The sequence below is a fragment of the Saccostrea cucullata genome, unplaced genomic scaffold (assembly GCF_032062105.1).
Source record: "Saccostrea cucullata isolate Sc308-1 unplaced genomic scaffold, CSIRO_AGI_Scuc_v1 ctg249, whole genome shotgun sequence".
Lineage (NCBI taxonomy): Eukaryota > Metazoa > Mollusca > Bivalvia > Ostreida > Ostreidae > Saccostrea > Saccostrea cuccullata.
In genome coordinates this window covers 109,091-134,958 of record NW_026936117.1, presented here as the reverse complement: position 1 = coordinate 134,958, position 25,868 = coordinate 109,091, and the positions used below count along the sequence as shown (strand labels likewise).

The 25,868-nt window shown below is 34.6% G+C and overlaps 2 protein-coding genes across 2 annotated transcripts; one reads left to right on the top strand and one right to left on the bottom strand.

Annotated features, from left to right (window-relative positions):
* Positions 1 to 521: 521 nt before the first annotated feature.
* LOC134244790 (uncharacterized) lies at positions 522 to 20,915 on the bottom strand. Its single transcript, XM_062727030.1, has 5 exons — positions 20,589 to 20,915; positions 7,878 to 8,016; positions 5,237 to 5,373; positions 2,925 to 3,102; positions 522 to 1,485 (listed from the first exon to the last, which is right to left on the bottom strand). The coding sequence occupies exons 1-5, from the start codon at positions 20,789 to 20,791 to the stop codon at positions 853 to 855; spliced, it is 1,290 nt and encodes a 429-aa protein (XP_062583014.1). The 5' UTR covers positions 20,792 to 20,915; the 3' UTR covers positions 522 to 852.
* Positions 20,916 to 20,956: 41 nt separating this feature from the next.
* Positions 20,957 to 25,305, top strand: LOC134244793 (trafficking protein particle complex subunit 2-like protein). Its single transcript, XM_062727034.1, has 5 exons — positions 20,957 to 21,054; positions 21,834 to 22,006; positions 22,153 to 22,240; positions 24,818 to 24,897; positions 25,156 to 25,305. The coding sequence occupies exons 1-5, from the start codon at positions 21,022 to 21,024 to the stop codon at positions 25,193 to 25,195; spliced, it is 414 nt and encodes a 137-aa protein (XP_062583018.1). The 5' UTR covers positions 20,957 to 21,021; the 3' UTR covers positions 25,196 to 25,305.
* Positions 25,306 to 25,868: the final 563 nt, after the last annotated feature.

The window sequence follows — 25,868 nt, the reverse complement described above, 5'->3', positions numbered from 1 at the left end:
GAGTAAAATATTGTACCCCACTCCTTTATACAGCAATCAAAATCAAAAGGAGCTAGTGAAGGTCGGATAAGACTGCCAACAAATCATATTAAAAATATGAGGTTCTTTTAATAAATTCTTAGCCAGGGCAAAACACAATTAAGAAAATTCTTTTTTTTATCCACTTTTATTTAGATTTAACAATACATACTGTAAATAACAATGCAATTCCATTTTTAAATTAAAAATGAATATCCCACACCAGATAAATGTTTCAGCTCTTCCTTATTTATATTTTTAATTCAGTGCTTTCGATATAGGTCTACCATTGCACACTATGAAATAGACCTGTGTAGACATCATTACATCATTTTAAGAAATTAGTTAGGGAGTGCCTATGGTTCAGACATCCATGAAAACAATAACATTAAATACTTTTACTTAATAAATTAAAAACAATCAAAGGCAATACAGTGTGTACAAAGACAATCAAAGGCAATACAGTGTGTACAAAGAGAGTGTGGACCACCTGATTTAATTTCTTATTCTTTTTTTTAAGTATGAGCTTCCAGTGATTCTCAATTACAAAGTTTTAGGCCTGGACAAAATTGCACAGACAGATAGATGGACAGACAGACAGACTAGTTGAGTCCTACATACCCCCATCAAATAAAAACTTTATTTGTGGGGGTTATTAAAAATCATTCAAATATAATACATGTACACTTGAAACCTGAGCTGGAGGTAGACAGTAAAACAATACAGGGACTTCCCAGTTCTTTGTATAAGACTAAAAACAAAATTTTATTAAAAAGTCATTAACACTTAACAGTAATAGACTTCTGAATTTTCCAATTTTATTCTCTTCAGGAATCAGGACTCCTTTACTGAATTTCTAAAAGTTTCAGAATCAACAAGTTTATAGTTTATGTCTTTGTAGTGTACAATGTCTTTAACTCTGGTCTCATGGACATAGTCATAAAGATTCTGGACAACCCTGGGAATGAGCTCCACCCCCGCTAACTCAGCTAGCTCGTCGTTATATTCCCACTGTCTGGGCCCAAGGACATGGGCATACCGCGGGGGGAATCCCACAGCCAACCTCCTCTCAAAATCACTCTCCGTATCCCGCCTCATCTCTTCTCCTGACGGAAGTTTGAATTTTCCCGATAAAGAAGACAAAAAGAATCGCACTTGAACATCAAATTGTGGAAATGGACAGATTGTCTTAGGAATTCCTATGAAAGCCATAGTGGGGTGATCGATGTGGATTAAATGCTTGTACAGTGGGGTGATTCTCTCATCTGAGATCTGGACCTGACAGTCCGCAGAGAGGAAGGGGAAGTGATAGTGATATCCTGTACACAGGAGAAGGACGTCAATCTGGACCTCGTCACCGTTGTTAAATGTGACAGAATTAGCCCCTAACTCCCGAATCCCTGGCTTTTGTTGTACATTGTCTGGGAGATAGGTCTGTAGGGGAGGTTTATTGTGGCTCAAGCACACCTGTAAAATGACAACTCCTCACACTTAATAAATGGTGGAACATAAAATAAAAAAAAGGGTTTTTAACAAAGTTAAGATCATGATCATAAAAATAAGAGGCCCATGGGCCACATCGCTCACCTGAGTAGCTTTGACCATGCTGTTCTTTACCAGATTTCCCCTTTGTAATACCTGTTGTGACCCCAACCTACCCCATGGGTCATAATTTGAATATTTAGAATCTACACTACCCCAGGATGCTTCCACATAAGTTTCAGCTTTTCTGGCCCAGAGGTTCTTGAGAAGAAGATTTTTAAAGATTTTTCCTATATAATTCTAAGTAAAACTTTGATTCCCTATTTTCGCCCCGCCCAACCCAAGGGGTCATGATTTGAATAATTTAGAATCTACACTACCCCAGAATGCTTCCACATAAGTTTAATTGGCCCAGTGGTTCTTAAGAAGAATTTTTAATGACTCCACCTTATTTTTTGTCTTTTCTTGATTATCTCCCCTTGTGAGGGGATTTGGCCCTTCATTTCAACAATTTCAACTACCCTTCATCCAAGGATGCTTTGTACCAAGCTTGGTTAAAATTGGCCCAGTGGTTCGGCTCATGTGAGCTAAAAAGTGGCTTTAAGGACGTTCGATCTTCGATCCTGAGATTTTGAGAGTATTTTGGTCAGGTCCTGTATTTCTAAAATTCTGCATCATTTATAAGTTCTTACATTAAATCTGAATTCTACAGTGCAAATTTAACTATATTCAATGAAAAAAACCGCGATTAAATTCCATTCAAGTAATAAATTTCAATAAATAAATTTCAATAAATTTCAATAAATTTCAGTGCAATAAATTTCAGTGCAATAAATTTCAGTGCAATAAGGTCATAAAAAGTGCCAAAAGCTTTAATTTTTTGATTTGAATTTTAATTAAGCTATGTAGGTAGAAACTGAAAATATACTTGGCAAAAAAAGTTTAAGACTTTAAATATCAGGATCGAACGTCGTTATTAAGGAGTAACTCTCTTCAGGTAACTCTTGATGCTTGGAAGTCTGCGGGAAAGAGAAAAAGCTTCGAGAGGTCAAGAGTTTGAGTTTTCAAGGTTAAATGTTAACTAGAGCAGACAGAAAACAACATGATCAATTGCCAATTAATTATCACCTTGTGTAGAAGTGTAACCTAGAAAAACATCCCTTATTTCAGGTCTTGAGGCTAATAATGAGAGCCATTTAAATGTCAAGATAAAGATTTTTATATTAAATGTAACACTTTCATGCAAATATTAAACAAACTGAAGGCACAGTAATTCTGAATATTAATTTTTCATTGAGATAAACAATATTATTGCTTTAGAATTAAAAAAACAGCACACACAGACTACAAATACATGTAACTCTAGTTATTTACATGTATTTAAAAAATACCGGTAATTTATAATTACACATTCTGAAGCGTACCATTTTGGCTTCCCGCGAGACATCGATGGCGATATCCTGTCCTGACGCTGCAGCTCCCAGACACACCACTCTTTTGTCCCGGAACATCTCAGGACTCCTGTAGTTATGGCTGTGGATCACCTGACCCTGAAAGCTTTCCATGCCAGGAATTGTGGGATACAAAGGGAGGGAATAATGCCTGAAATATAAAATAAAATATATACTTTAGTATACTGTAATTTGAAAAGTAGATAATGTACATTATATGTAAAAGAGGTATAGCAGACCTACTTATAACATGTGTAAAATTCAAGTTCAAATTACTTGTACATGATTTCATTGTTTTAGAGATGTATAATATGTACATGTATAGGCAAATCCTTGGTATAATGTGCATGTACGTTAGTTTGCTTAATCTCTCTCTTATTAACTGAATAACACTGTATCAACTACTTATTTTTTTCCTATTTATGTCTGTGTTCAATTCTATTCATTCTTTTAATATGCTAAAGAGGGAAGTGCTCCATACTTTGTATAAAATTGCTTTTTTTGTTGCTTATGTAACTAGTGTAAGTACATGTAATGTTTTATTTTTTTCTATTATGTGTGATTACATTTGTTTTGTCATGTGTGAATGTCCATGTGTGAGCGTTTGTTTGTTAGGTGTGACATCTTTAGCTTTAGCTTATCATATTTAATGTTAGGACTAGAACTGTCCAATAGGGACAAATACCCCCGCTGGATTTTTCAGAGTAGGTGCAAATTTACAAATATTTATGGATCTATTAAGAGGTGTTCACTATTTTCTTAGAAACAATTTGAGTGCTCATTATATTTTTTTTTTATTAATGAAACTGAGGTGCAACCAAATAAAACATCAAAACTAATACATTGTAATATTTTTTTTTATTTCATTGAAAAAATAAATTGCAACTATTTGTCATGGTACTCTGCAAATTGATTGTTGAAAAAAACATTATACAGAATCAAATTAATCTATATAAATTTATATCAAATTCATTTTAAAAATAATAAAGTGCAGTCAGCCTCAGCATGATACTCCCATCAAATATTGTTCATTCAATTATTATAAACAGTTTAGAGTGCAAGAAAATCATGTCAACCTTTAAGGGGATTTTTCCATTCCTTATAATAATTGTTTAAACATCTCCTGTGGTGCAAGCTTTAATTATAACAAATAATCATCAACTGGTTGCATTATAGCTTGACAAATGCCCCTCCTCCACAAACATACACATATGCACATGTCTTTCATGTGGGACATGATGATCTGAAATTGGTCACTTGATATTTTCAACAATAAAAAAATATATCAATTTAACTAATATGTCTTAAAAACTTGATCTATACCAAATTGATTTTAGAAATAGGAGACTGGCCATCAAATGACAAATGCTATTTAAACTGACCAGCAGTTCTTCTGTCTAATTCCCAAAGGACACAGATAAGAGCTCCTTGATCAGAGATATGCTCTAACATAAATGATTGAGACAGCTTAAGCTTCCCTACATAGAACTCATTAATTAATCTTTGACTGGATGCATGCCCACTAATTGCTATCAAGGGATGAATGGATCTTAAGGCCGGTTTAACTATTTAAGGCTGATTCCTTAGCCCAGTTCCCAAGAGACAGATAACAAGTTCTTGATCAGAAATGTTCTACAAAGTAGCCCCTTACACTACACTAATTAATTTCTCTCTAATTTGACATGCAATTTTCTGTTATCAAAATTCTCCTTGACCAGTGCTTCATAATTATACCCTTGGGAGAGGTAGATTTTCTCTTATAAAATAACATTTGTTATGGATTGCTGTAAAGTATATAATAAAAAAAATATTTTCTTAATTTAACATGTTTTAAATAGGGATACTGCAACATTCTTACATTTTTTGGGATTGTTTAATTCAATAGTAAAAGACAGTTATTTTTTTAAATTTCACTTTAATTAAAGGTCACAGTGACCTTGAAATAGGTCATGACACACCTTCTACCCAAGATGCATAAATTGGCCAAGTTTGATGATTGTAAGTCTAATAGTTTTCTAGTTATGAGCCAAACAAAACAACAAAATAAAGAAGAAAAAATGCCTGTAAAATGCAGAAAAATCATCCAATCATGATGAAAATACCAGGTGCACACCTTCATATGGTGAATAATAAGTGTACAAATTTTCAGACAAATCCATCCAATAGTTTCTGAGAAACGGTCCGGACAAAATCTTGTCTACAGACAGACGGACAGACAGACATGGTGATTCCAATATACCCCCCTAAACTTCGTTTGCGGGGGTATAATAATGAAATAAGCTTACCCATTACACACCATAACAGCATCAAACTCTTCTCTGTGAACATTGCTCTGATCGTCTACAGCACAGTACGATATATCCCAGAATTCCTTGTCTCCATCACATGGTCTTGATTTCACAGTGGTTACCATTGTATTCAGCTGTCATAATAATTAAATATTATTGCAATAGACATGTTATTTTGAATATGATTGAATTGTAGTAATGTGTATGTCAGATTTTTAAAAGGTTTTGGGATACACCTAATCTTCTGCATGTTATATTTCCAAGTCTATTAGATACATCTAACCTGACATATGGTAGAATTCAGAGCCTCTAGGATACACCTAATCTTGGGTATAGTAGATGTAAAGCCTCTGTTATATAAAGATACACTTAATCAGGTGCACTGTGAATTTGTCCTCTAAGTCTCTATGATATATTGTGTAGGATGATAAATTGTGTAGGGTAGATATTTAGTATGTATGATTTACATGTGCATCTATTGCCCATACAATATACAAGGTACATTTCTTAGTCTATATGATACACATCATCCTTGCTAGCCAAGGGTGTCCGATCCAAAATCTAGTGTAAATTTTGGCTTGGCTGAAAACCCTTGGCTAGTGAAGATGGACACATCTATTATGAAGGGTAGATTTCTAAACCTATACAATAAATATCTATTGTGTGTGTAGGGTAGTTTTCTATCCTGTATAATATTAATTTCTTGTGTAAGAAAGATTTCTATCCTTTATTGTGTAGGGTAGATTTCTATGCCTATATGATATTATACATTGTGTAAGGTAGATTTCTAGACCTATACAATATACATCTATTGTGTAGGGTAGATTTCTAGACCTATATAATATACATCTATTGTGAACGGTAGATTTCTAGACCTATACAATATACATCTATTGTGTAGAGGGATTTCTAGACCTATACAATATACATCTATTGTGTAGGGTAAATTTCTAGAACTATACAATATACATCTATTGTGTAGAGTAGATTTCTAGACCTATACAATATACTCATCTAGACCTATACAATACTCATCTATTGTGTAGAGGGATTTCTAGACCTATACAATATACATCTATTGTGTAGAGGGATTTCTAGACCTATAAAATATACATCTATTCTGTAGAGTAGATTTCTAGACCTATACAATATACATCTATTGTGTAGAGGGATTTCTAGACCTGTACAATATACATCTATTGTGTAGAGGGATTTCTAGACCTATACAATATACATCTATTGTGAATGGTAGATTTCTTGACCTATACAATATACATCTATTGTGAATGGTAGATTTCTAGACCTATACAATATACATCTATTGTGTAGAGTAGATTTCTAGACCTATACAATATACATCTATTGTGTAGAGGGATTTCTAGACCTATACAATATACATCAATTGTGAAGGGTAGATTTCTAGACCTATACAATATACATCTATTGTGTAGAGTAGATTTCTAGACCTATACAATATACATCTATTGTGTAGAGGGATACAATATACATCTATTGTGTAGAGTAGATATCTAGACCTTTACAATATACATCTATTGTTACAGTAGATTTCTAGACCTATACAATATACATCTATTGTGTAGAGTTGATTTCTAGACCTATAAAATATAAATCTATTGTGTAGAGTAGATTTCTAGACCTATACAATATACATCTATTGTGTAGGGTAAATTTCAAGACCTATACAATATACATCTATTGTGTATCGGGATTTCTAGACCTATACAATATACATCTATTGTGTAGAGGGATTTTTAGACCTATAAAATATACATCTATTGTGTAGAGGGATTTCTAGACCTATAAAATATACATCTATTCTGTAGAGTAGATTTCTAGACCTATACAATATACATCTATTGTGTAGAGGGATTTCTAGACCTGTACAATATACATCTATTGTGTAGAGGGATTTCTAGACCTATACAATATACATCTATTGTGAATGGTAGATTTCTTGACCTATACAATATACATCTATTGTGAATGGTAGATTTCTAGACCTATACAATATACATCTATTCTGTAGAGTAGATTTCTAGACCTATACAATATACATCTATTGTGTAGAGTAGATTTCTAGACCTATACAATATACATCTATTGTGTAGGGTAGATTTCTTGACCTATACAATATACATCTATTGTGTAGAGTTGATTTCTTGACCTATACAATATACATCTATTGTGAATGGTAGATTTCTAGACCTATACAATATACATCTATTGTGTAGAGTAGATTTCTAGACCTATACAATATACATCTATTGTGTAGAGGGATTTCTAGACCTATACAATATACATCTATTGTGACCGGTAGATTTCTAGACCTATACAATATACATCTATTGTGTAGAGTAGATTTCTAGACCTATACAATATACATCTATTGTGTAGAGTAGATTTCTAGACCTATACAATATACATCTATTGTGTAGAGTAGATTTCTAGACTTATACAATTTACATCTATTGTGTAGAGTGATTTCTATCCTTTATTGTGTGAGTAGATTTCTAAGTTTATACAATACACAGTTCGTGTGTAGGGTAGATTTCTAAATCTACATGATATACATTTATTGTGTAGGGTAGATTTCAAAGCCTGTAGAATGTTGACTTACCTTGATGTGTTTATGAAGGTTGTAGTGGTCGGTGTAACTTTTCAGGTACTCTAACACAGACTCGTGTGTTATATATGAAGGCAAAGAAGTTTTGAAAGGAAAGTGTGGGAAAGCCATGACCTCTTTTGGTAAATTAGTCCTAAAAATAAAATCCGAGATATGTTAGATTTTATTACAGAGGGTCATGGTCTAGGAATATAAATAATGGCATCAAATGTTTAACAATTCTGGAAAAGAAATGCAGATGACCCAACCACTGAATCTCCAGTCAGGTGCTCTACCAACTGTACTATCTGGCCACTGGAGATCGAAATCCATCTGACCGCCACATTCCTCCCTCCTTTAAGGTCTTCAGCCTCAGAAGATACCAATCCAGGCTCATCCCTGGCAGGTCTTTCACCTGTTAGTTCCAAGGCATGGCACGGCACCAAACGTAACAGGAGAGGAGAAAAATGCAGCAGACCAAACCGAGATTCGAATATAGGCCGCTGAATTTCCAGTCAAATGCTCTACCAACTGAGCTCTCTGCATGTCACAGGAGATTGAAATCACACATAATAAACATTTATTTTTTTCTAAGGCTTTCTATTCCAAGCCTAATTGTTCATTGGAGTCATTATTAATACATTTATGACCATCTTCGCTCAAATAAAAATTTGAAATAACAAATTGGTAAACACATTTATCAATAAGGTAAATTGCATACACACAAACCAATGGAATGCGGGGGGTTTCACCCCGATTCCTTGTTCACTCTGAGTGGTTTCACCCCTTTTACTTGTTCGCGCTGAGTGGATTCGCCCCGATTAGGTTTACCCATAATATTAACATAATTGATTAATGTCTGCTTGATGGGTAATGATGAGCAACTTAGTAAAAATTAAGGATGAAAGGGCCTTCGTGCTTTTTACATGTTATATACGAAAGTTTTATTCAATATACTGACCATTTTTTTTTTTTAACAATGGCTACATGTAGCTGTATCCATTGATGTATCCATCAATAAACTGTAAGAATTTTTTTTGTTAAACTAAAAAATTATAGGGGATTATTGAATAAATTTATTTATTTAGGCCCTGTTTATTTGTTTATTTATCTATTTCATTCTATATCAGATAATTTATTGAATGTTATTTAATTATAATATTACTGCTGTGTTAAAGATAAAATTTCCTTGATTTGCCATCTAAAATAGTTTTGTGAGTATTTAATTTCGTTGTTTTGAAAGTAACCCTATTCAATATACATATATAGTCATAAATTATTAAATTTATTACCTGTAGTTTAAACGGGGTGAAACCACACACCGCGAAACCACTCGGAGTGAACGTGTAATTGGGGCGAACCCACTCGTCACCAAACCAATGTGACATAAAAAGGAGATTTATGCATGATCATTGGGTGACTGGAAATTCCAGAAGCCCCACGTTTTTTGGAGAATACCCATACAGGAGGGTAGAAGCCCCAATAAAGTGGTAGAAGCCCCATAAAATTGAATGATTTAGGGTACATAAAACCCTAAGGTGATGTTTAAATGACTTATATTGATATCCGTAAACTTTTATAGCCAATCTTACCTCCGAGTCGACAGAAATCGGGCGCTAATACTGTTTTACCGTACACCACGCCCGATCTAAATTCGAAGCGAGCTGCTGTTTATCATCGTATAGATAAAGTTAAAATAATTTATTTTAATTTTAAAATGTTTTTTATGCAAGATATGTAGAAAATATTATGTAATACATATTTAAAAAAAATTAAGGACGTTAGCCATTAAGATAATATGAATTTGTGTATTTTAATTCATATTATCCCAATGTTACCAGCTCTAGCCACGTGGAGGCCTCCTTTTTTGTAGAGCCATAATTTAAGTTTTTAAGATTTTAGAGAAAGTCTGAATTTAGAGTCCAAAGCAACAATAATAATTAAAAATGAAAGTAATAATTACTTAAATGTTAAAGTATGAAAACACTGAAACCTGGAAAGAAATTAGTAAATTAATATCAATTTTCAAATATCAAGTTTCAAATACACTGTATATAAATAGTTTATTTCAAAGTATCCTTTCTAAGTTCTTTTTTTAGAAAAAAAATCAGATTTTTAGAATATTTCACATCAGTTGTTTATATTTTTAATTGTCTTTAAATTAAAACAAATATGATTTAAAAAAATTTTTTAAAAAAAAAAAAGTAAAGTAAAAAAAAAAAAAAAAACCACAAAATAAAATAACAGTTTTTATTGAATTTTAACTATGAAAGAATTGAGTGGTTGAAAGTGAACTGAAAATCTTTTATCATCTCCAAGCATAGGTATTTTATGTAATTTTACATTTCATTGCCAGTTGAATCTGTCGACTAAAAATTTCCATTGCCTCTCTGTTCAAACTAATCCCATTGACATGCCAAATGTTTTTATTTGAATTCATTAAACCCCTACATCTCCAAAATATCACATTCTGAGAATTTCCATATTTCCTTCGTAGTGTGTTATTTATGTCAAAAACCGTAGAATTGTACTTTCCTGGATCCATGGTTCCACAAATCATTTGCCTAAACAGACTTCCAATAAATATTTTTTGAACCGCGTCATTTCTTAACAGTTTTTCAATAATGTTTTGGATTCCTAACACTATTTCTGACACAGAAGATGAATTTATATCTTTTTCTCCCACTTGTAGAAACACTTTTGTTGGACAAAATTCAACTGCTCTTCCGAAAGATTGACTATAAATAAAGCTTTTTGTTGTAGTATCTATGTCACTAAAAAATTGAACGCAATAATTATTTGGCAACTTAAAATTCACAGAACCATTTGCTACACTATTCCCTACTTCTAGCACATGATTTTGCCCAATTACCGCAATTCTTTCTGAATAAGTAATAGATGGACCAGGTGACTGAGGAGATGTAGGGGTTTCTACAGAGGAAGCTGTTGTAGGAGCTGTTGGGAGAGTAATTAAGGGAGCTGCTGAAGGACTCAGGGTGGGTACATGATGGCTTGTAGCTGGTGCAATTGACGGAGCTGAAGCAGGAGGAATTGGTGAAGCTGCAGTAGGGATGGGCGCTGGAATTGACGAAGCTGATGCAGGAACTTGGACAGGTACAGGGTGCATTGTAATTGGGGAAATAGTTGAAGGAGCTGCTGGAGGACTTGGTACGGATACAGGGTGAGGAATTGATGAAGCTGCTGTTGTGATGGGTGCTGGAACTGTAGGGGAACTTACTGATGGAGCACTGGATGCATTGGCCATTTTATGCCTAAAATGCATTAGGAGTTTACCTTGAATGTTTTTACCTTTGCCATTGCAACCAGTGCCCCAATATGAGTCCGCAACATTATGCATCAGTACCCTTTTGTTTGTGCTGAGAAGGTATTTTTTGAACTCAGCACATTGGTTGAATTTAATAGCCAAAACTTTTAGCATAATTTTGTTTTTGATTGAATGCCAATGAGAGGTGGTATTTACAAGTTTTGAAATTTGTTTACTTATTTTAGCTGTCGGAGCGTTTTGAATTTGGTTTGCCAAATAGGGGTCAGAGTGCTCGACAGCTTTTAAGTATTGATACAAATGTTCCGAACTCTGAAATATAAGACCCTGGTACATTAGAACACATGGATAGAAGTTTGAGAGGATATGGTGCTCTCCCTTGAAGTAGATGGGAGAGCTGGGATTTGGATTTGGAACAGGAGAGGAGCTTGCAGTTGGATGTTTAATAGATGCTGTGACAGGAGGAGGAGATGCTGAGTGAGGAGAAGCAGTGCAAGGAGGAGGAGAGGGAGGAGATGCGGTGCGAGGAGGAGGTGAGGGAGCAGATGCAGTGCGAGGAGGAGGAGAGGGAGGAGATGCGGTGCGAGGAGGAGGTGAGGGAGGAGATGCAGTGCGAGGAGGAGGTGAGGGAGCAGATGCAGTGCGAGGAGGAGGAGAGGGAGCAGATGCAGTGCGAGGAGGAGGAGAGGGAGCAGATGCAGTGCGAGGAGGAGGAGAGGGAGGAGAAGCAGTGCGAGGAGGAGGAGAGGGAGGAGATGCAGTGCGAGGAGGAGGAGAGGGAGCAGATGCAGTGCGAGGAGGAGGAGAGGGAGCAGATGCAGTGCGAGGAGGAGGTGAGGGAGGAGATGAGGTGTGAGGAGGAGGTGAAAAACAAGACAAGATAGAACCTGATGGCCGAGCTGTGGGTAGCAGCGGCCAATCCTCTTCCTTGCTGATGGTCAGGGTAGGTGTCTCGGTGGTTGGTGTCTTCACAATTGGTGATGAGAGTAGAGCTGTCCTGTATGGTGATTCTGGAGATGCTGGTGGTGAGGCTGGTGGTGATGCAGGTGGTGAGGCTGGTGGTGATGCAGGTGGTGATGCAGGTGGTGAGGCTGGTGGTGAGGTGACGTCCAGGTGCTGAATGGCCCTCTCGATGTTTCGGATGACGGTGGCGGTCCCCTTTCTGCTCAGGTGAAGTCCATCTCTGCTGAGTAGATGTCGTTCAATCTCCCCATGCTGCACGAACGAAGGGTGGCCAACATAATGTAGTTGATGGAATCTTGTAGACAGGAATGCTAGGTGTCGGTTGAGCTGGCTGGCCCTCGCGTTGAAGTCCATCAGGAAGTCAGGTCTTGGCAAGGCCCCTGGAAAGTTGTTCTCGGCTCTCGGAAGCACACCGGACAGGAGGATGTGGGCAGATGGGTTGGTCGTCCATATGCTGCTGGTCAGGGCCTGGAACTCCCTCAGCATGGTCCTCACAGATAAACCACGGGAAAGGTCGTTGGCACCAAGATGCAGCACAACCACTGGATACCTGTGGACGGTGGGTTTCATCTTCTCAAACATCTGATGGACCTGAAATCCTGAAAAAGACAAAACATCAACATTAGACAAAGATAAATACTGATGGAAATACTTAGCCTGGGAATGACCTGCAATAAGAAATGGGCCTGTAAGAGAAGACATGATTAGCAATGACAAATTTATTGAAATAAATTTGGCAAATAAAAAATTTTTAAGGCAGAGGATACAGAGCACTAGTTCTGTTGAGGTTGTCAAGTAAGACTGATGTGCCTATGCTCAGGTTTCCTTTTAAACATACTTTTAATTTGAGTAATTGTCAAAAGTCAAATGTTTTCACTTTGAAGTAAGTGCTAATTATACATAGATTGTGTTGGTTTCAGCTTACCGTTTACACTAATTATAATTAATATAATTATTCTAAATAAAATATCACTTTGATGTCAGTGCCAATTAAGGATTCTCAGTGATTTCACTAGTCTTATAATTTGAAACAAATTAACTTCTATAATCAGAAATGTTAGCTTGCTAATTACAACAGATGTTTAGAAAGTTAATTTGTTTTCTTACATTAATAGACATTTCATCTTAGACTTACCTCTCTTTCTCCACGTTAAGACAAAATTAAGGAATTTGTATTTACCAAAAATATAATTTATTACATTATCAAAAATATATAACACAATACAAATTGACTTAAAAATGTATTAAAAATGGTTTAATCTTTTTTTTTCAAACATAAGTAAAAAGTTTTGCTTATAATTTTAAAAAGAAATATACTATAGTAAGTCTTCTATTCCTTCCAACATGTATTGATTATTATTTAAAGTATTTGTTTTCATAGTAAATTATTTGTTAATTAAATAAAAAAATTAATATTTATTAATTAAAAATTCTACTATATGAGAGAGAGAGAGAGGGAGAGAGAGAGAGGTTCCTATCTTGTATCTGGCAGGTGGGCTTCAGCCCCCTTGTAAGTCCCTGTCTTGTATCTGGCAGGTTGGCTTCAGCTCCCTTATGTGTTCCTGGTATGCGCCAAGGTCATCCCCGCAAGTCCTTGGCATGTCCATGGCATGACACTAACTTACCCGTATTTCTGATATATATAGAGTTGCATTTTTGAATTGTATCACACAGGTTTTTCTCCTCTGAATGGTCTCCATTTGGGTAAGATAGTTTAATCTGACTTAAGACTAGTGCTCCTCAGTGCTGTTACATTTGAACTAAATAGAATAGTGCTTTTGTTCAATTATTTAACTACAAAATTCCAGTTGGCTTTAAAAATTGTTGCAATAGTTTTGAATTCAATAGTTCCTAAAGAGTTTATAAGGCTCAAAATAGTTAGATAATGTCTGCAGCTGTCTGTGACTATCCATGTGGCATTTGCCACGATAACTGTGATGGTTATAAAGATGTAGGTTGTGACAATTGTGAAAGATGGTTTCACCAAAGTTGTGAGGGATTGTCTAAATCTGATTTTATTTATTTGCAAAAATGCACCTTGCCCTACATTTGTTCTAAATGTTGTGTAAATGAATGGGGGTTTTTTGACTATGATGAGTCTCTTAATCGGTTAGAATCTGCCATTCGATCTGGCTGCTTTGAGATGGGGGTTAGGATGGAAACAATCTTTATGCGTGCACAACCGAAACGTTTGCCATCTGCGCAAGCTACAAAATTTGATAAATCTATGAGGGTAGATCATGTGGCCAATCATTTGTTAGGGAAGTCAGATTATGTGCCTGTGTCAGTTAGGGGAAATGGTAATTGTTTATTTAATGCTATTTCCATGGCTATTCAGGGGGATGAAAATCTTGCATCCGAAATCAGGGTTAGGACTTGTCTAGAAATGTTTTACCATAGAGATTATTATATAAGCATTCACAAGAGTGATAGGTTGTCAGATGTAGCTCCTAAGTATGAGGAGTCACTTAGGGATTGTGGTAGAAATTACCATTTTTCAAGTGCATGGTCTATGCATGCAGCTGCGTCAGTTACATCTAGGTGTATCAAGTCCTTCTTTCCATCTGCAAATGGTCTTTTTGACCCATCAGTTTCCATTTTAAACTGTGAATTTCATCCCCGGGCCCTCAAAAGCAAGCACAAAATTCATATTCTGTGGTCAAGTATGTCAAAACCGGTTGACTACTTTGAAACAAATCATTTTGTTCCCCTCTTGTCCCCTGCTGCCAATAATGTTATTGATATATCAACTCCAAATGTAACTGCCTCCCCTGATATTTCATCATTATCAGAATTCCCACCCTTGTCCCCAAACACAACCTCTAGCTTAGACCATCCTTATGGAAAACTAAAACAGGAATCCCCTAATTCTACAGCAAATACAGATTATCTCCCCTCCCTGAATAGCACCGACCAAACTTGTGACTATTTCAATTCCCATGACCTGTCTCCCTCAAATATTGATAAAGAGAGTCTGCTGACTCTAAAAAGAAGTCCAAACAAACTGTTGCCCACAATCAGTCAAATGGCTTATCGCCTATCAAAAATGATGAATATGAATCAGATGAATTCTGTGATATCAGTAGCACTTCTCATTCCAATGTGAAAAGTGAGCAAACCCGGGTAGGTCCTGTCCACAATGACATTCATAATGATGAAAATGAATCGGACGAATCCTTTGACATTAGTAGCACTCCTCGTTCTCAAATTAAAAGTGAGCAAAACGTACCGTTAACTCCTGACAGTTACATAAAAAATTCATTGGTAGAGAACACCGTATTCATAGATAATGAGTCAGTTCACGAATTGGCAAATGGCTGCGTAGACAAATCCTTCTTAAATCAAGAAGACTTACTAGCTATTCTCACTTCTTACCCTGTTTCAAAAGCCCATCCCTCAATTCCTCAGGGTTTAAAAAACAATGTGTATTTTGTTGTTCAGAATCATAACAACATAGTAGAAAGTGGAAGAAATTCATTCCCTGATGAATGTGGGGCCTGGTCAAAAGGAACTGGTTGTCCAAAAACTCATTTCTTGAAACAAGAATCTGGGGAATATAAACCACTTTTTTTTAGACAGAATCTTTACCATTTTAGAAAAAAAATTAAGGGTAATTTGACTTATGTTCCATTAGAACCACAACCAGACCCTTCCATGGTTTTGACTTTAACTCGCTGTTATACAACCCTAAAACTGGATTCCTCTTACAAAAAACGCGTTTCATGGGTAAATTCAGGGGACATTTTTTTGGTAGAATATTTAGGCTTATTCCCTGGGTTAGCCCCTCATGGAAATTCTAAACGTAAACAGGAATATGTACGTACGCCACATAATGTCTTGCAGGAAATGTCTGAACTTCTAAAACAGAAAAAACCACTTCAAGTGTTTAGTGAATTAAATGCTAAATATGATGAACTAAGTGGGCCTTCTAGTATACATCAGGTACATGACAAAAAAAAATATGACAACAAAAAGATGCGACAAAATGAGTCTGGACATGTTACAAACAGACGGAATATTGCTGACCACATTAGGGAAATAGATAGCTTAGTGACATCTGGCAATAGTTTAGTCAAGTCAGTCATTAGAGATCAAGGGAAAGCACCCTGTTTAATCCTATACACAGAAGACCAAATTAATGACATAAAAACTTTATGTTGTAGTGGACAGACAATTTTAGGTGTTGACAAAACTTTTAATCTTTGTGACATGCATGTCACTGCTACATGCTATAAACAAGTTAGAGTAACAAAAGACAAAACAAAAGAACCCCCAATCTTTCTTGGACCTTTATTTATTCATGACAATAGTGACTTTGAGTCATACAGTAATTTCTTCTTTCATTTGAGGACAAAACTCTCAGACACTGATAAGTCAAAATTAATCTTTGGGTCAGATGAAGAAAAGGCACTAGTAAAAGCAATTACTGAATGTTTTCCTGAATCAAACCATATTTTGTGTAAGAGACATCTTTATCAAAATACAAAACAAAAACTTGTTGATGATAGTGTAGACAAGGCAGACAGACAAAAAATATTGGACCTCATTTTCAGTGATGACGGGTTGATAAATTCTGACGACAGTATTTGTTTTGATCACATTTCGGAGCAAATAGAAGACCTATCAAAGGACCTTTCAGGAAAATTTCTAAAATATTTCAAAAAAATTCAACCAAATCTCAAAGAAAAAGTCAACAACCCCATCAGGCATGACATTGTTGATAAACCGTGGACAAATAATAATTCTGAGTCATTAAATCATGTCTTAAAACAAGCAATTGATTGGAAATCAAAACCACTCCTTGATTTGGTTAATATACTGACAACACTTATAGAATCACAATTTAAAGACCTTAGAAAATCACTTGTTGGCGTAGGACAATTAAAACTAGTAGACACACATGAACATTTCAGAGTTTCAAAATCAGTGTGGGTGACCAAAACGACGGACGAACGGGATAGGTTGTACAAAAGATTCAAACTTTTTATTCCGCCAGATAAAACGACGCTTACATCAACTGACGGTACTACCACTATAGTTAGACCACGTACCTTAGGTAAAAAGATTGGACAACAAAAACGTAAAAAAGTGGACAGGACTACAACTTTCAAAAAATCTAAAATACAGTAGATCAGTAGATCAAAGGCCAATAATCAGTCAGTTTTAAACCAGGAACCCAAAAATGTTTTTAAAATTGTATAATTATTATTTTTTCTAGAGTAGGGTTAGTATCAGGCAGTATTCCTCCCCCGCCAGACGGGTGCAGACCAGTGAATACTGTTTGGTGTTGTGTTAGGTTAGAACTTAGCATAGGGTTAGTATCAGGCAGTATTCCTCCCCCGCCAGACGGGTGCTGACCAGTGAATACTGTTTGGTGTTGTGTTAGGTTAGAACTTAGCATAGGGTTAGTATCAGGCAGTATTCCTCCCCCGCCAGACGGGTGCAGACCAGTGAATACTGTTTGGTGTTGTGTTAGGTTAGAACTTAGAATAGGGTTAGTATCAGGCAGTATTCCTCCCCCGCCAGACGGGTGCTGACCAGTGAATACTGTTTGGTGTTGTGTTAGGTTAGAACTTAAAGAAAAGTATTTATTTTTTTCTAGAGTAGGGTTAGTATCAGGCAGTATTCCTCCCCCGCCAGACGGGTGCAGACCAGTGAATACTGTTTGGTGTTGTGTTAGGTTAGAACTTAGCATAGGGTTAGTATCAGGCAGTATTCCTCCCCGCCAGACGGGTGCAGACCAGTGAATACTGTTTGGTGTTGTGTTAGGTTAGAACTTAGCATAGGGTTAGTATCAGGCAGTATTCCTCCCCCGCCAGACGGGTGCAGACCAGTGAATACTGTTTGGTGTTGTGTTAGGTTAGAACTTAGAATAGGGTTAGTATCAGGCAGTATTCCTCCCCCGCCAGACGGGTGCTGACCAGTGAATACTGTTTGGTGTTGTGTTAGGTTAAGTTAGGTTAGGAACATAATTTTTTTTATAAATGTTGCTAATTGAATTATAAATTCCTTTCTATTAATTTTTTTTATAATTATTAATTTATTGTCAATTACTTTCATTTGGCTGTAATATGTTTTTACATGAACAAAAGATTGACTAGGAATAATGATAAAATGTGTTTTTTTTTTTAAAGTTTTTTATTTTCTTTTTATCTTTCGGTCATCTTTCGGTCCTTTGGCTTTAATATTTTTGTTTCAAAATTCAAATCATGGCTCTACAATTAAGGAGGCCTCCACGTGGCTAGAGCTGGGAACATAGGGAAACTATGAATATTATTCAGGTACTAATTGAAAAGGTCTTTATTAATTTATCATTATTATTAGTATCAAAATTATCAAAATTCATATTTTCCTTATGTGTGTGCTAACGTCCTTAAAATGAAATTTATATTTAAAACATATCACCAGGTTTTAAAAAGAAGATCATATTACAAAATCATTTATTTTACAATTCAATAATGAAAGTCAAGAACAATGATCAGTGTATATACACATGCCCTGCCAGAGGGGGGTTGGTCAGACTAGCTGAGAACAGGTGTTTGAACAAAAGGAGTTTATTGTCAACTTGACCAAGTGTCAACAGCTGTGTATATAGTGCATGTACACACACACACTGGGGTGCCTCTCTATCCCAGTACAAAACAACACAACACAGCTAGCTGATGTTTAAATAATATTCTCACCATATTCTCATAATACCCACTTTACAAGTGCTTAGCAATTATGCACATCTTTTAATTTTTATGAAACTTTTTCATTTCATAAACCTGGATTCTAATAATTTCATTCTAATGGATACATATTGCTTTCTAATATCAATGAATATAATTATTTTTATTGCACACACACACACACACACACACACAAATAATAATTAAAAAAAAAAGAACTCCCCCAAATAAAACAGAACCAATAAAAAACAAATCTAAGTAACTGGAAAATAATAATGAATGCATGAATACTGAATTTCAAATTTAAATAAAAATAGAAAGACAAAAAAAATTAAATACCTTAGAAATTAATTAAATTAACAACTTGATTAATTACTTAATCTTAATTACTTAGTATTAATTAATTATATATTATAAATGATTGGAATTAGAAAAAAGGAACTTTATTAATTGATTAATTGCCTAGTTAAATTCATTAAAAAAATCAATCAATTAGTATTTTCACTGTAATGTCTATCAACAGGTTAAATCACAACGTTTTTATGTGACAGTACACATCATCAGCTATACAAATATTTTCATATTTTCCATAATGATTTTCGATATAAAATTATCTTTGGTAGGTACAAACAAGTGTGTATAAAAGTATTCAAGTAGGCAATGACATATGTTCACATTAAATCATAATTCATATTTTATTTCATTTAGGAAATATGTAAATATTTAATGCTTCGTTTATAGTCTTAACTTTCCTTTCATATTTTTTTTTTTGAACATAAAAATCATATATTATATTATTCACTTTTGATCAAGATTACGCTAATGATTTACTCGAAACGACTTCAGCGATCGCGATTTTAGATCGGGCGTGGTGTACGGTATATGAAGAATAGAAGAAGTGGCGCCCGATTTCTGTCGACTCGGAGGTAAGATTGGCTATAAAAGTTTACGGATATCAATATAAGTCATTTAAACATCACCTTAGGGTTTTATGTACCCTAAATCATTCAATTTTATGGGGCTTCTACCACTTTATTGGGGCTTCTACCCTCCTGTATGGGTATTCTCCAAAAAACGGGGGGCTTCTGGAATTTCCAGTTACCGATGATCATTCATTAAATGAATAAGTTGGACAGATACATAATCTACAGTCAATACATGTATTGAAATTCTGTCCATAGTCCCTTATTAAATACACTGTATATGGGAGATAATCAAGATTAAAATGAGACCATTAAAAAAACCCACTTGGGATAGGTGAAGATACATGAGAATTAATCTACTCTAGAATGTTTTGGTATTATGGCCTTAGTTGGGTTGACCATGCTTTAGTCCTGTGTTTAAAACAATTTTATTTTCGAAAGAAAGGCTTAACTCAATGGTTGTATTGTTTCTTAATTGCATTTTCCATGGAAAAATGGTTCAGTGGGCCGATTGACTTGTCTAACTAAGAATTGCAAGGTCAACATGGTCAAAGGTTTGAATCCTGCCAAGCATGTGCCACCAATAATTAACTGCTCCATGACCTTGAATAAGACTTTATATTTAGCTGTAAGCGGATTGCAACCTCCACAGAAATTATGTATAAAACTGCTGATGAACCGCAGTCTCGCGCAATCTGAAATATCATATGAAAGCCATTCCTCCACCTAATCAAATTAACACCACCTCCGTTTGCCAAACATTCATAGTAATAAAGGGAAGAGAAAACGGAGCTAGACAGAGAGCTCACGTATCTGTTTTACCATTAATATTCAATAAGAAGACTTAATTACAAAGGAGACTTCAAGAGGGCGTGATGTAACTGACCTGAGATTTTTGTACATGGAGGACTGGATTGGTAGACCGTTCTTATCATTCCCTGTGTTGTCCGTGTAATTCCATGTCCCCCCTACAGTAGAGCTTAGTTCAAAACAAACTACACTAAAGAGATCAGGGCTGGCACTGAGATGACGTACAGAGCAGAGGCCGGCTGCTCCAGCCCCGATCACCGCCACTCTCTTCACTGCCATTGCAGACAAAATGAAAGTAAAAGTAAATAAAGTGTCAAAATGCAAAAGAATGATATTTCAACTGCTAATCAAGTTTTTATCACGTTTATATTTTTGTAACAATAATAAGCATTTTTTTGGCGTACCTAAAAACCAAACATTTTGACATATTTTATCACATTATGTAATATTTACCTTCCTCGAATTATTCTCAGTACGAATGGTTTTACTTTCGGTTTTGTTTCACCATCATGGCAGTTTGTGTGGCTGTCATCGCAAAAGAGGTAATGTTGTTGTTTTTCCTGAAGCACAATAATCTGATTACTTTCATTTTTCGGACAAAACAATCACTAAGTTACTTACCTTTTGATGAAACTACATTAAGAGCTTTTTTCTTTACTTTTTTTTTTCCATATGCAGCAAATCTATCAATTCATAATCAGTCTGTCTATATATTTTCATAAGTCTGAGATTATTTTCCAAAAAAAGTATAATTTTTGAAGTTTCCAATGTTGTAATATTGATATAAACCATCTGAGATAGACATGTATTTGGTGGTTTATTTCAATTTCTATTGATTGACATCACCATGTTGGTATACAGTCAAAATAAGAAATCAAATGAACAGATAAAATACAACAGGGAAAAAAAACATGTCATTATTGCAAGTAATATAATTCTACACCGTTAATAGAATAAAATTTGTCTAGGTTGTGTCTAGGGACAATTAAGCCATCTGGCCTCACTAATATTGTATCTAATTTACTTGGTCTTTAGGACATAAACATTTTTACGATTGGACATTCTATGTAGGTATTTGGATGAATAGTTCTGAACAATATTATCACTACAGCTTTTTGTACAATAATTTACATAGAAAGTAATTTTAATTCCTCCTGTAATTGTGTATTTTACTTTACACAATTTTATTTCATCTCCTTATTGATTATACTGCCTTTGTCTGCTAAATAATGTACCTTTCATGTCTCTCTGGGGGCTTTTGATTGGCAATAAACTATTTTTTATTGCAATACATGTACATGTGTATTCATTTCTTTTTCAGAACTACCCACTTTTTATCAAGACCATTCCAACAGATAATGAATTGAAATTCTACTACACTGTACATACCTCACTTGATGTTGTAGAAGAGAAAATTTCCTCCGTGGGGAAAAACACAAATGAACTTCGAGAACTGTACCTTGGACTGTTATACCCAACAGAAGACTACAAAGTGTATCCTTTACAATCGCGCTCAGTAAATAACACATCCCTCAACTCACAAAGAAGGGATTGTGCAGAGGTTTTAAATTAATTCAAATTTATGTTTATATTAAATTATATATTTTATTATTGCTCTGTGTCCTTAACTGAAATATTAGATATGGCTATGTCACAAATACCAAAGTGAAATTTGTAATTGTTGTAGAATCCATTAATTCAAGTTTAAGGGACAATGAAATAAGAAGTGTAAGTATGGAAAACTACTCCTCAAAATTTTAAAAATTAGTTTGTTACTTATGCAGTTATGATAAGGCTATCCGAAGGCTTAAAATGCCTAACAAAAATATACATTTTATTTTGAGCTAGATTTTAATTTTAATATGTAATCCTTGTTTGAAATTGCAGTCAACTTGAGAAAATAGTTTAATCAGATTTTATTTTAAAGCATTTTTCTGATGTCAAATGACTGTGTTGATCATGTGACGTAGATTTATGATATTCCTAATTGTTGCACAAAAATCGCTTCAGCACAAGTGCAAAACAAAAATATTGTGCAAAGTTTGTTACATAGATCAATTCATCCTGATCTCTGGGACATAGAAAGTACTGGGGACAGGTTTAATTTTTACTCGTTAAGAAAATATTTTACGAGAAATTAAACTTACCAACATAGGAAGGGGTATTTTCCACTCTTTATCGTGATTTGTACAAAAATGGATAAACTACACACAATCCCCAAGCAAAATTCAGTTAGAGGACATACTTCTCTCGTAGATTCACACAGAATATCTTCAATTTGTCCTTGTATATCATTTGTGACAGTCCAATATAAACACGATTCAAAACTTCTAACTCTGTCTACGGACGTATAAGGGGAGTGTTTCACACATAATTTTTCGCTATTGTTTGAATATGTGCATATCAGACCAGCGAAAGGAATAGGGATATTTAAATTTCAAATGTTCAACATCATAACTGCACACTCGAGCTTAAAAAACAATCCTAACACTTGAATTAAACAACAAGTCCCCAAAATAAATCTACATGCTATGTAAAAATTATGACACTTTCCCCATCATGTCAGCTCAAGTGTACAGTGACTTGACGTCATATTCTATTATGACGTCATATCTAGGTAGTTCAGAGAAGCTACTACAATTTGAACAGTTTGATATTTTATGGGTAGCCTTATCCTAGCTGTTTACAGCCATACTTGTAGAATTGCAAGCTTTAGATGATGGTAAAGATCAACATGCTTATAACAAAGTGCCAGGGATGATTATAAACATTTTAATTCTTTATATCAGATAAGTTCACAATATAATTTAAAGCTATGGGGAGTGAAAATCACTTCGCTGTAATTGTCATTTCATTATAAGTGTGTTCATTATAAGCAAGTTTTACTGTATTTCAAAACTGATAACTGACAGTAATTGCAGGCATCTGACTTTACTTATTTTTCTTTTAATAATAAAAATATACCCCCTACCTAATAATTAGGTAGGGGGTATATTTTTATGCCCCCCTTCGAAGAAGGGAGGGCATATTGCTTTGCTGCTGTCTGTCGGTCTGTCGGTTGGTCTGTTGGTCCACTTCGTTTCCGTTCATTTTCTTCACAACCATTGCGCATACTGAAATGAAATTTGGTATACAGATATATCAGATGAATTATCTAGGCCAAGTTCTGTTTTGGTTACGATAGCGCCATTTTTGACAGAGTTATGCCCCTTGGAATTAGAAAAATTCCAATTATTTGCAGTTTCCGTTCATTTTCTTCGCAACCGTTGCACATACTGAAATGAAATTTGGTATACAGATTTATCAGATGAATATCTAAGTCAATTTCTTTTTTGGGTACAATTGCACCATTTTTGACAGAGTTATCCCCCTTAGACATAGAAAAATTCCAATTATTTGCAGTTTCCGTTCATTTTCTTGGCAACCATGACACATACTGAAATGAAATTTAGTATACAGATTTATCAGATGAATATCTAAGTCAGTTTCTTTTTTGGGTACAATTGCGCCATTTTTGCCCTTTTGGACTTGGAAAAATTCCAATTTGGGGGGAGGGGGGCATAAGTGTTTTACAAACATTTCTTGTTATTATAAAAAATATAAGTAACGTCAGGTGCCTGTGACAGTAATGTATAGATATATTTAAAAAGGTTGTCCCAAAAAATTGTAGAGTTAAGGTAGTCCGATCCTCAGGTTTATAAAATTAGATATATAAAAAAGGTTTATGTAAATTTATCCACAATTTCTTTAAAAAAGATTGTAGAATTAAAAGTGCATTTTCTAATTGCAAATTAATCAACAAATATATTTTAGAAATTCAAAGACAGTTTCACCTCCACACAGAATATAGATTGGCATATAAAAAGTAGAGTACTGTTTTTATAAGATTAATTCATTTTCAAGCTTCTTTTTGATGCATTTCAAATTAAATATTAATTTTTGGAGTTATCCTGGCGGAGGACTATCCTTAAAAGTATTTTTCACCTCCACACAGAATCATATAAGAAGTAGAGTAATTCATTCATAGGCGTACTGAAAAAAATGATGATGGCATTATAATGCAATATAAATTATGTTCACTTTCTTGTGCCTACAAACACTTTTATGCTTTTTTTAACATTATTTTCTTATTTTATGTGTAATTATCATGAAACTTGAAATTCCTCCTCATTAAAAATAAGCAAAGAAAAACTAAATTATTTTCCTCCTATGATTTATTGGGACAACCCTCATATTGCATCAATATTTATTGAAATCACATGATTCTGTTGAAATTAAGTAATGGTGAGGTAATGTATTTTCCAGATGTTCAGAAAATTGCACAATGCGTATGTGGACATGTTATGTAATCCTTTCTACACACCAGGAGAAAATATTACATCACAGTGAGTTAACTTGACGTATAATTTAGTGAAGAAAACCTCTCTCTTTTGTTTTAATCCTTTACCTACATGATAGACATTTTAGTATTTACTACAAATGTGAAGTTATGAACAAATTATTTATCTTCTTAATCAGCCTTAAGATCATACATCTTCCATTAGGTGTATTTTGTCTCCTTAAATTTTATTTTATTTTATTGTTTTTTTTTTTTTAGAACTATACGTATTGCTTGCCTTGCTATTATTTGCTTTCTTTTACAGGACATTTGAGAATGTGGTAATATCCATGATGCATGACTGAGTAATGAGGAACCAATGCCATTTTTCTTTTTGATTGTGCAATACTGTTATAATCATAATGTACACAATGTAGATACCTGTTTAACATTAAACATTACAAATTTATGTAAATCTACTGTTCCATAGTTTTCATTTTAAGAACAGAACACCATCCTCCCAGGCAAGGGGTCCTGAGTCAACAAGTTGCCGTTCGACTCCTGCCACATTTCATTAGATATTCGTTGGCTGACCGTAGCGATGTCTTAAAATCCAGAAAAATTACAAATCTTGATCGTTTTTCTTGTCTCTCAACCAATCACATTATGCCGTTCTATGATAAACTTGTGCATTTGAGGTGTCAACTGAATCCTTATCTATTTTTGAAAGCTTTTAATTGTTTGGTGCTTCTTAAAGAGAGAAGCGAGCCCACAGATATTGAATGAAATATGCTAGCTTAGGGGTCCAAATGCAAAGTGTTGATTCAGGAGCCCTGGCTTTATGAGGGTGAACAGCCACATGCATTACTAGACATGAATGGAATTAGATAACTACAGCAACTGTTCAGGTTATTATGGCAAGGAAACCTCATGAATTCTTTCAGTGATATCTAGCAGTGGGGTGTCTTATATAGTAATATTATTCTTAATGTTATGAACATTTCATCTAGTTTTATGGATAAATAACTTACAGGAACA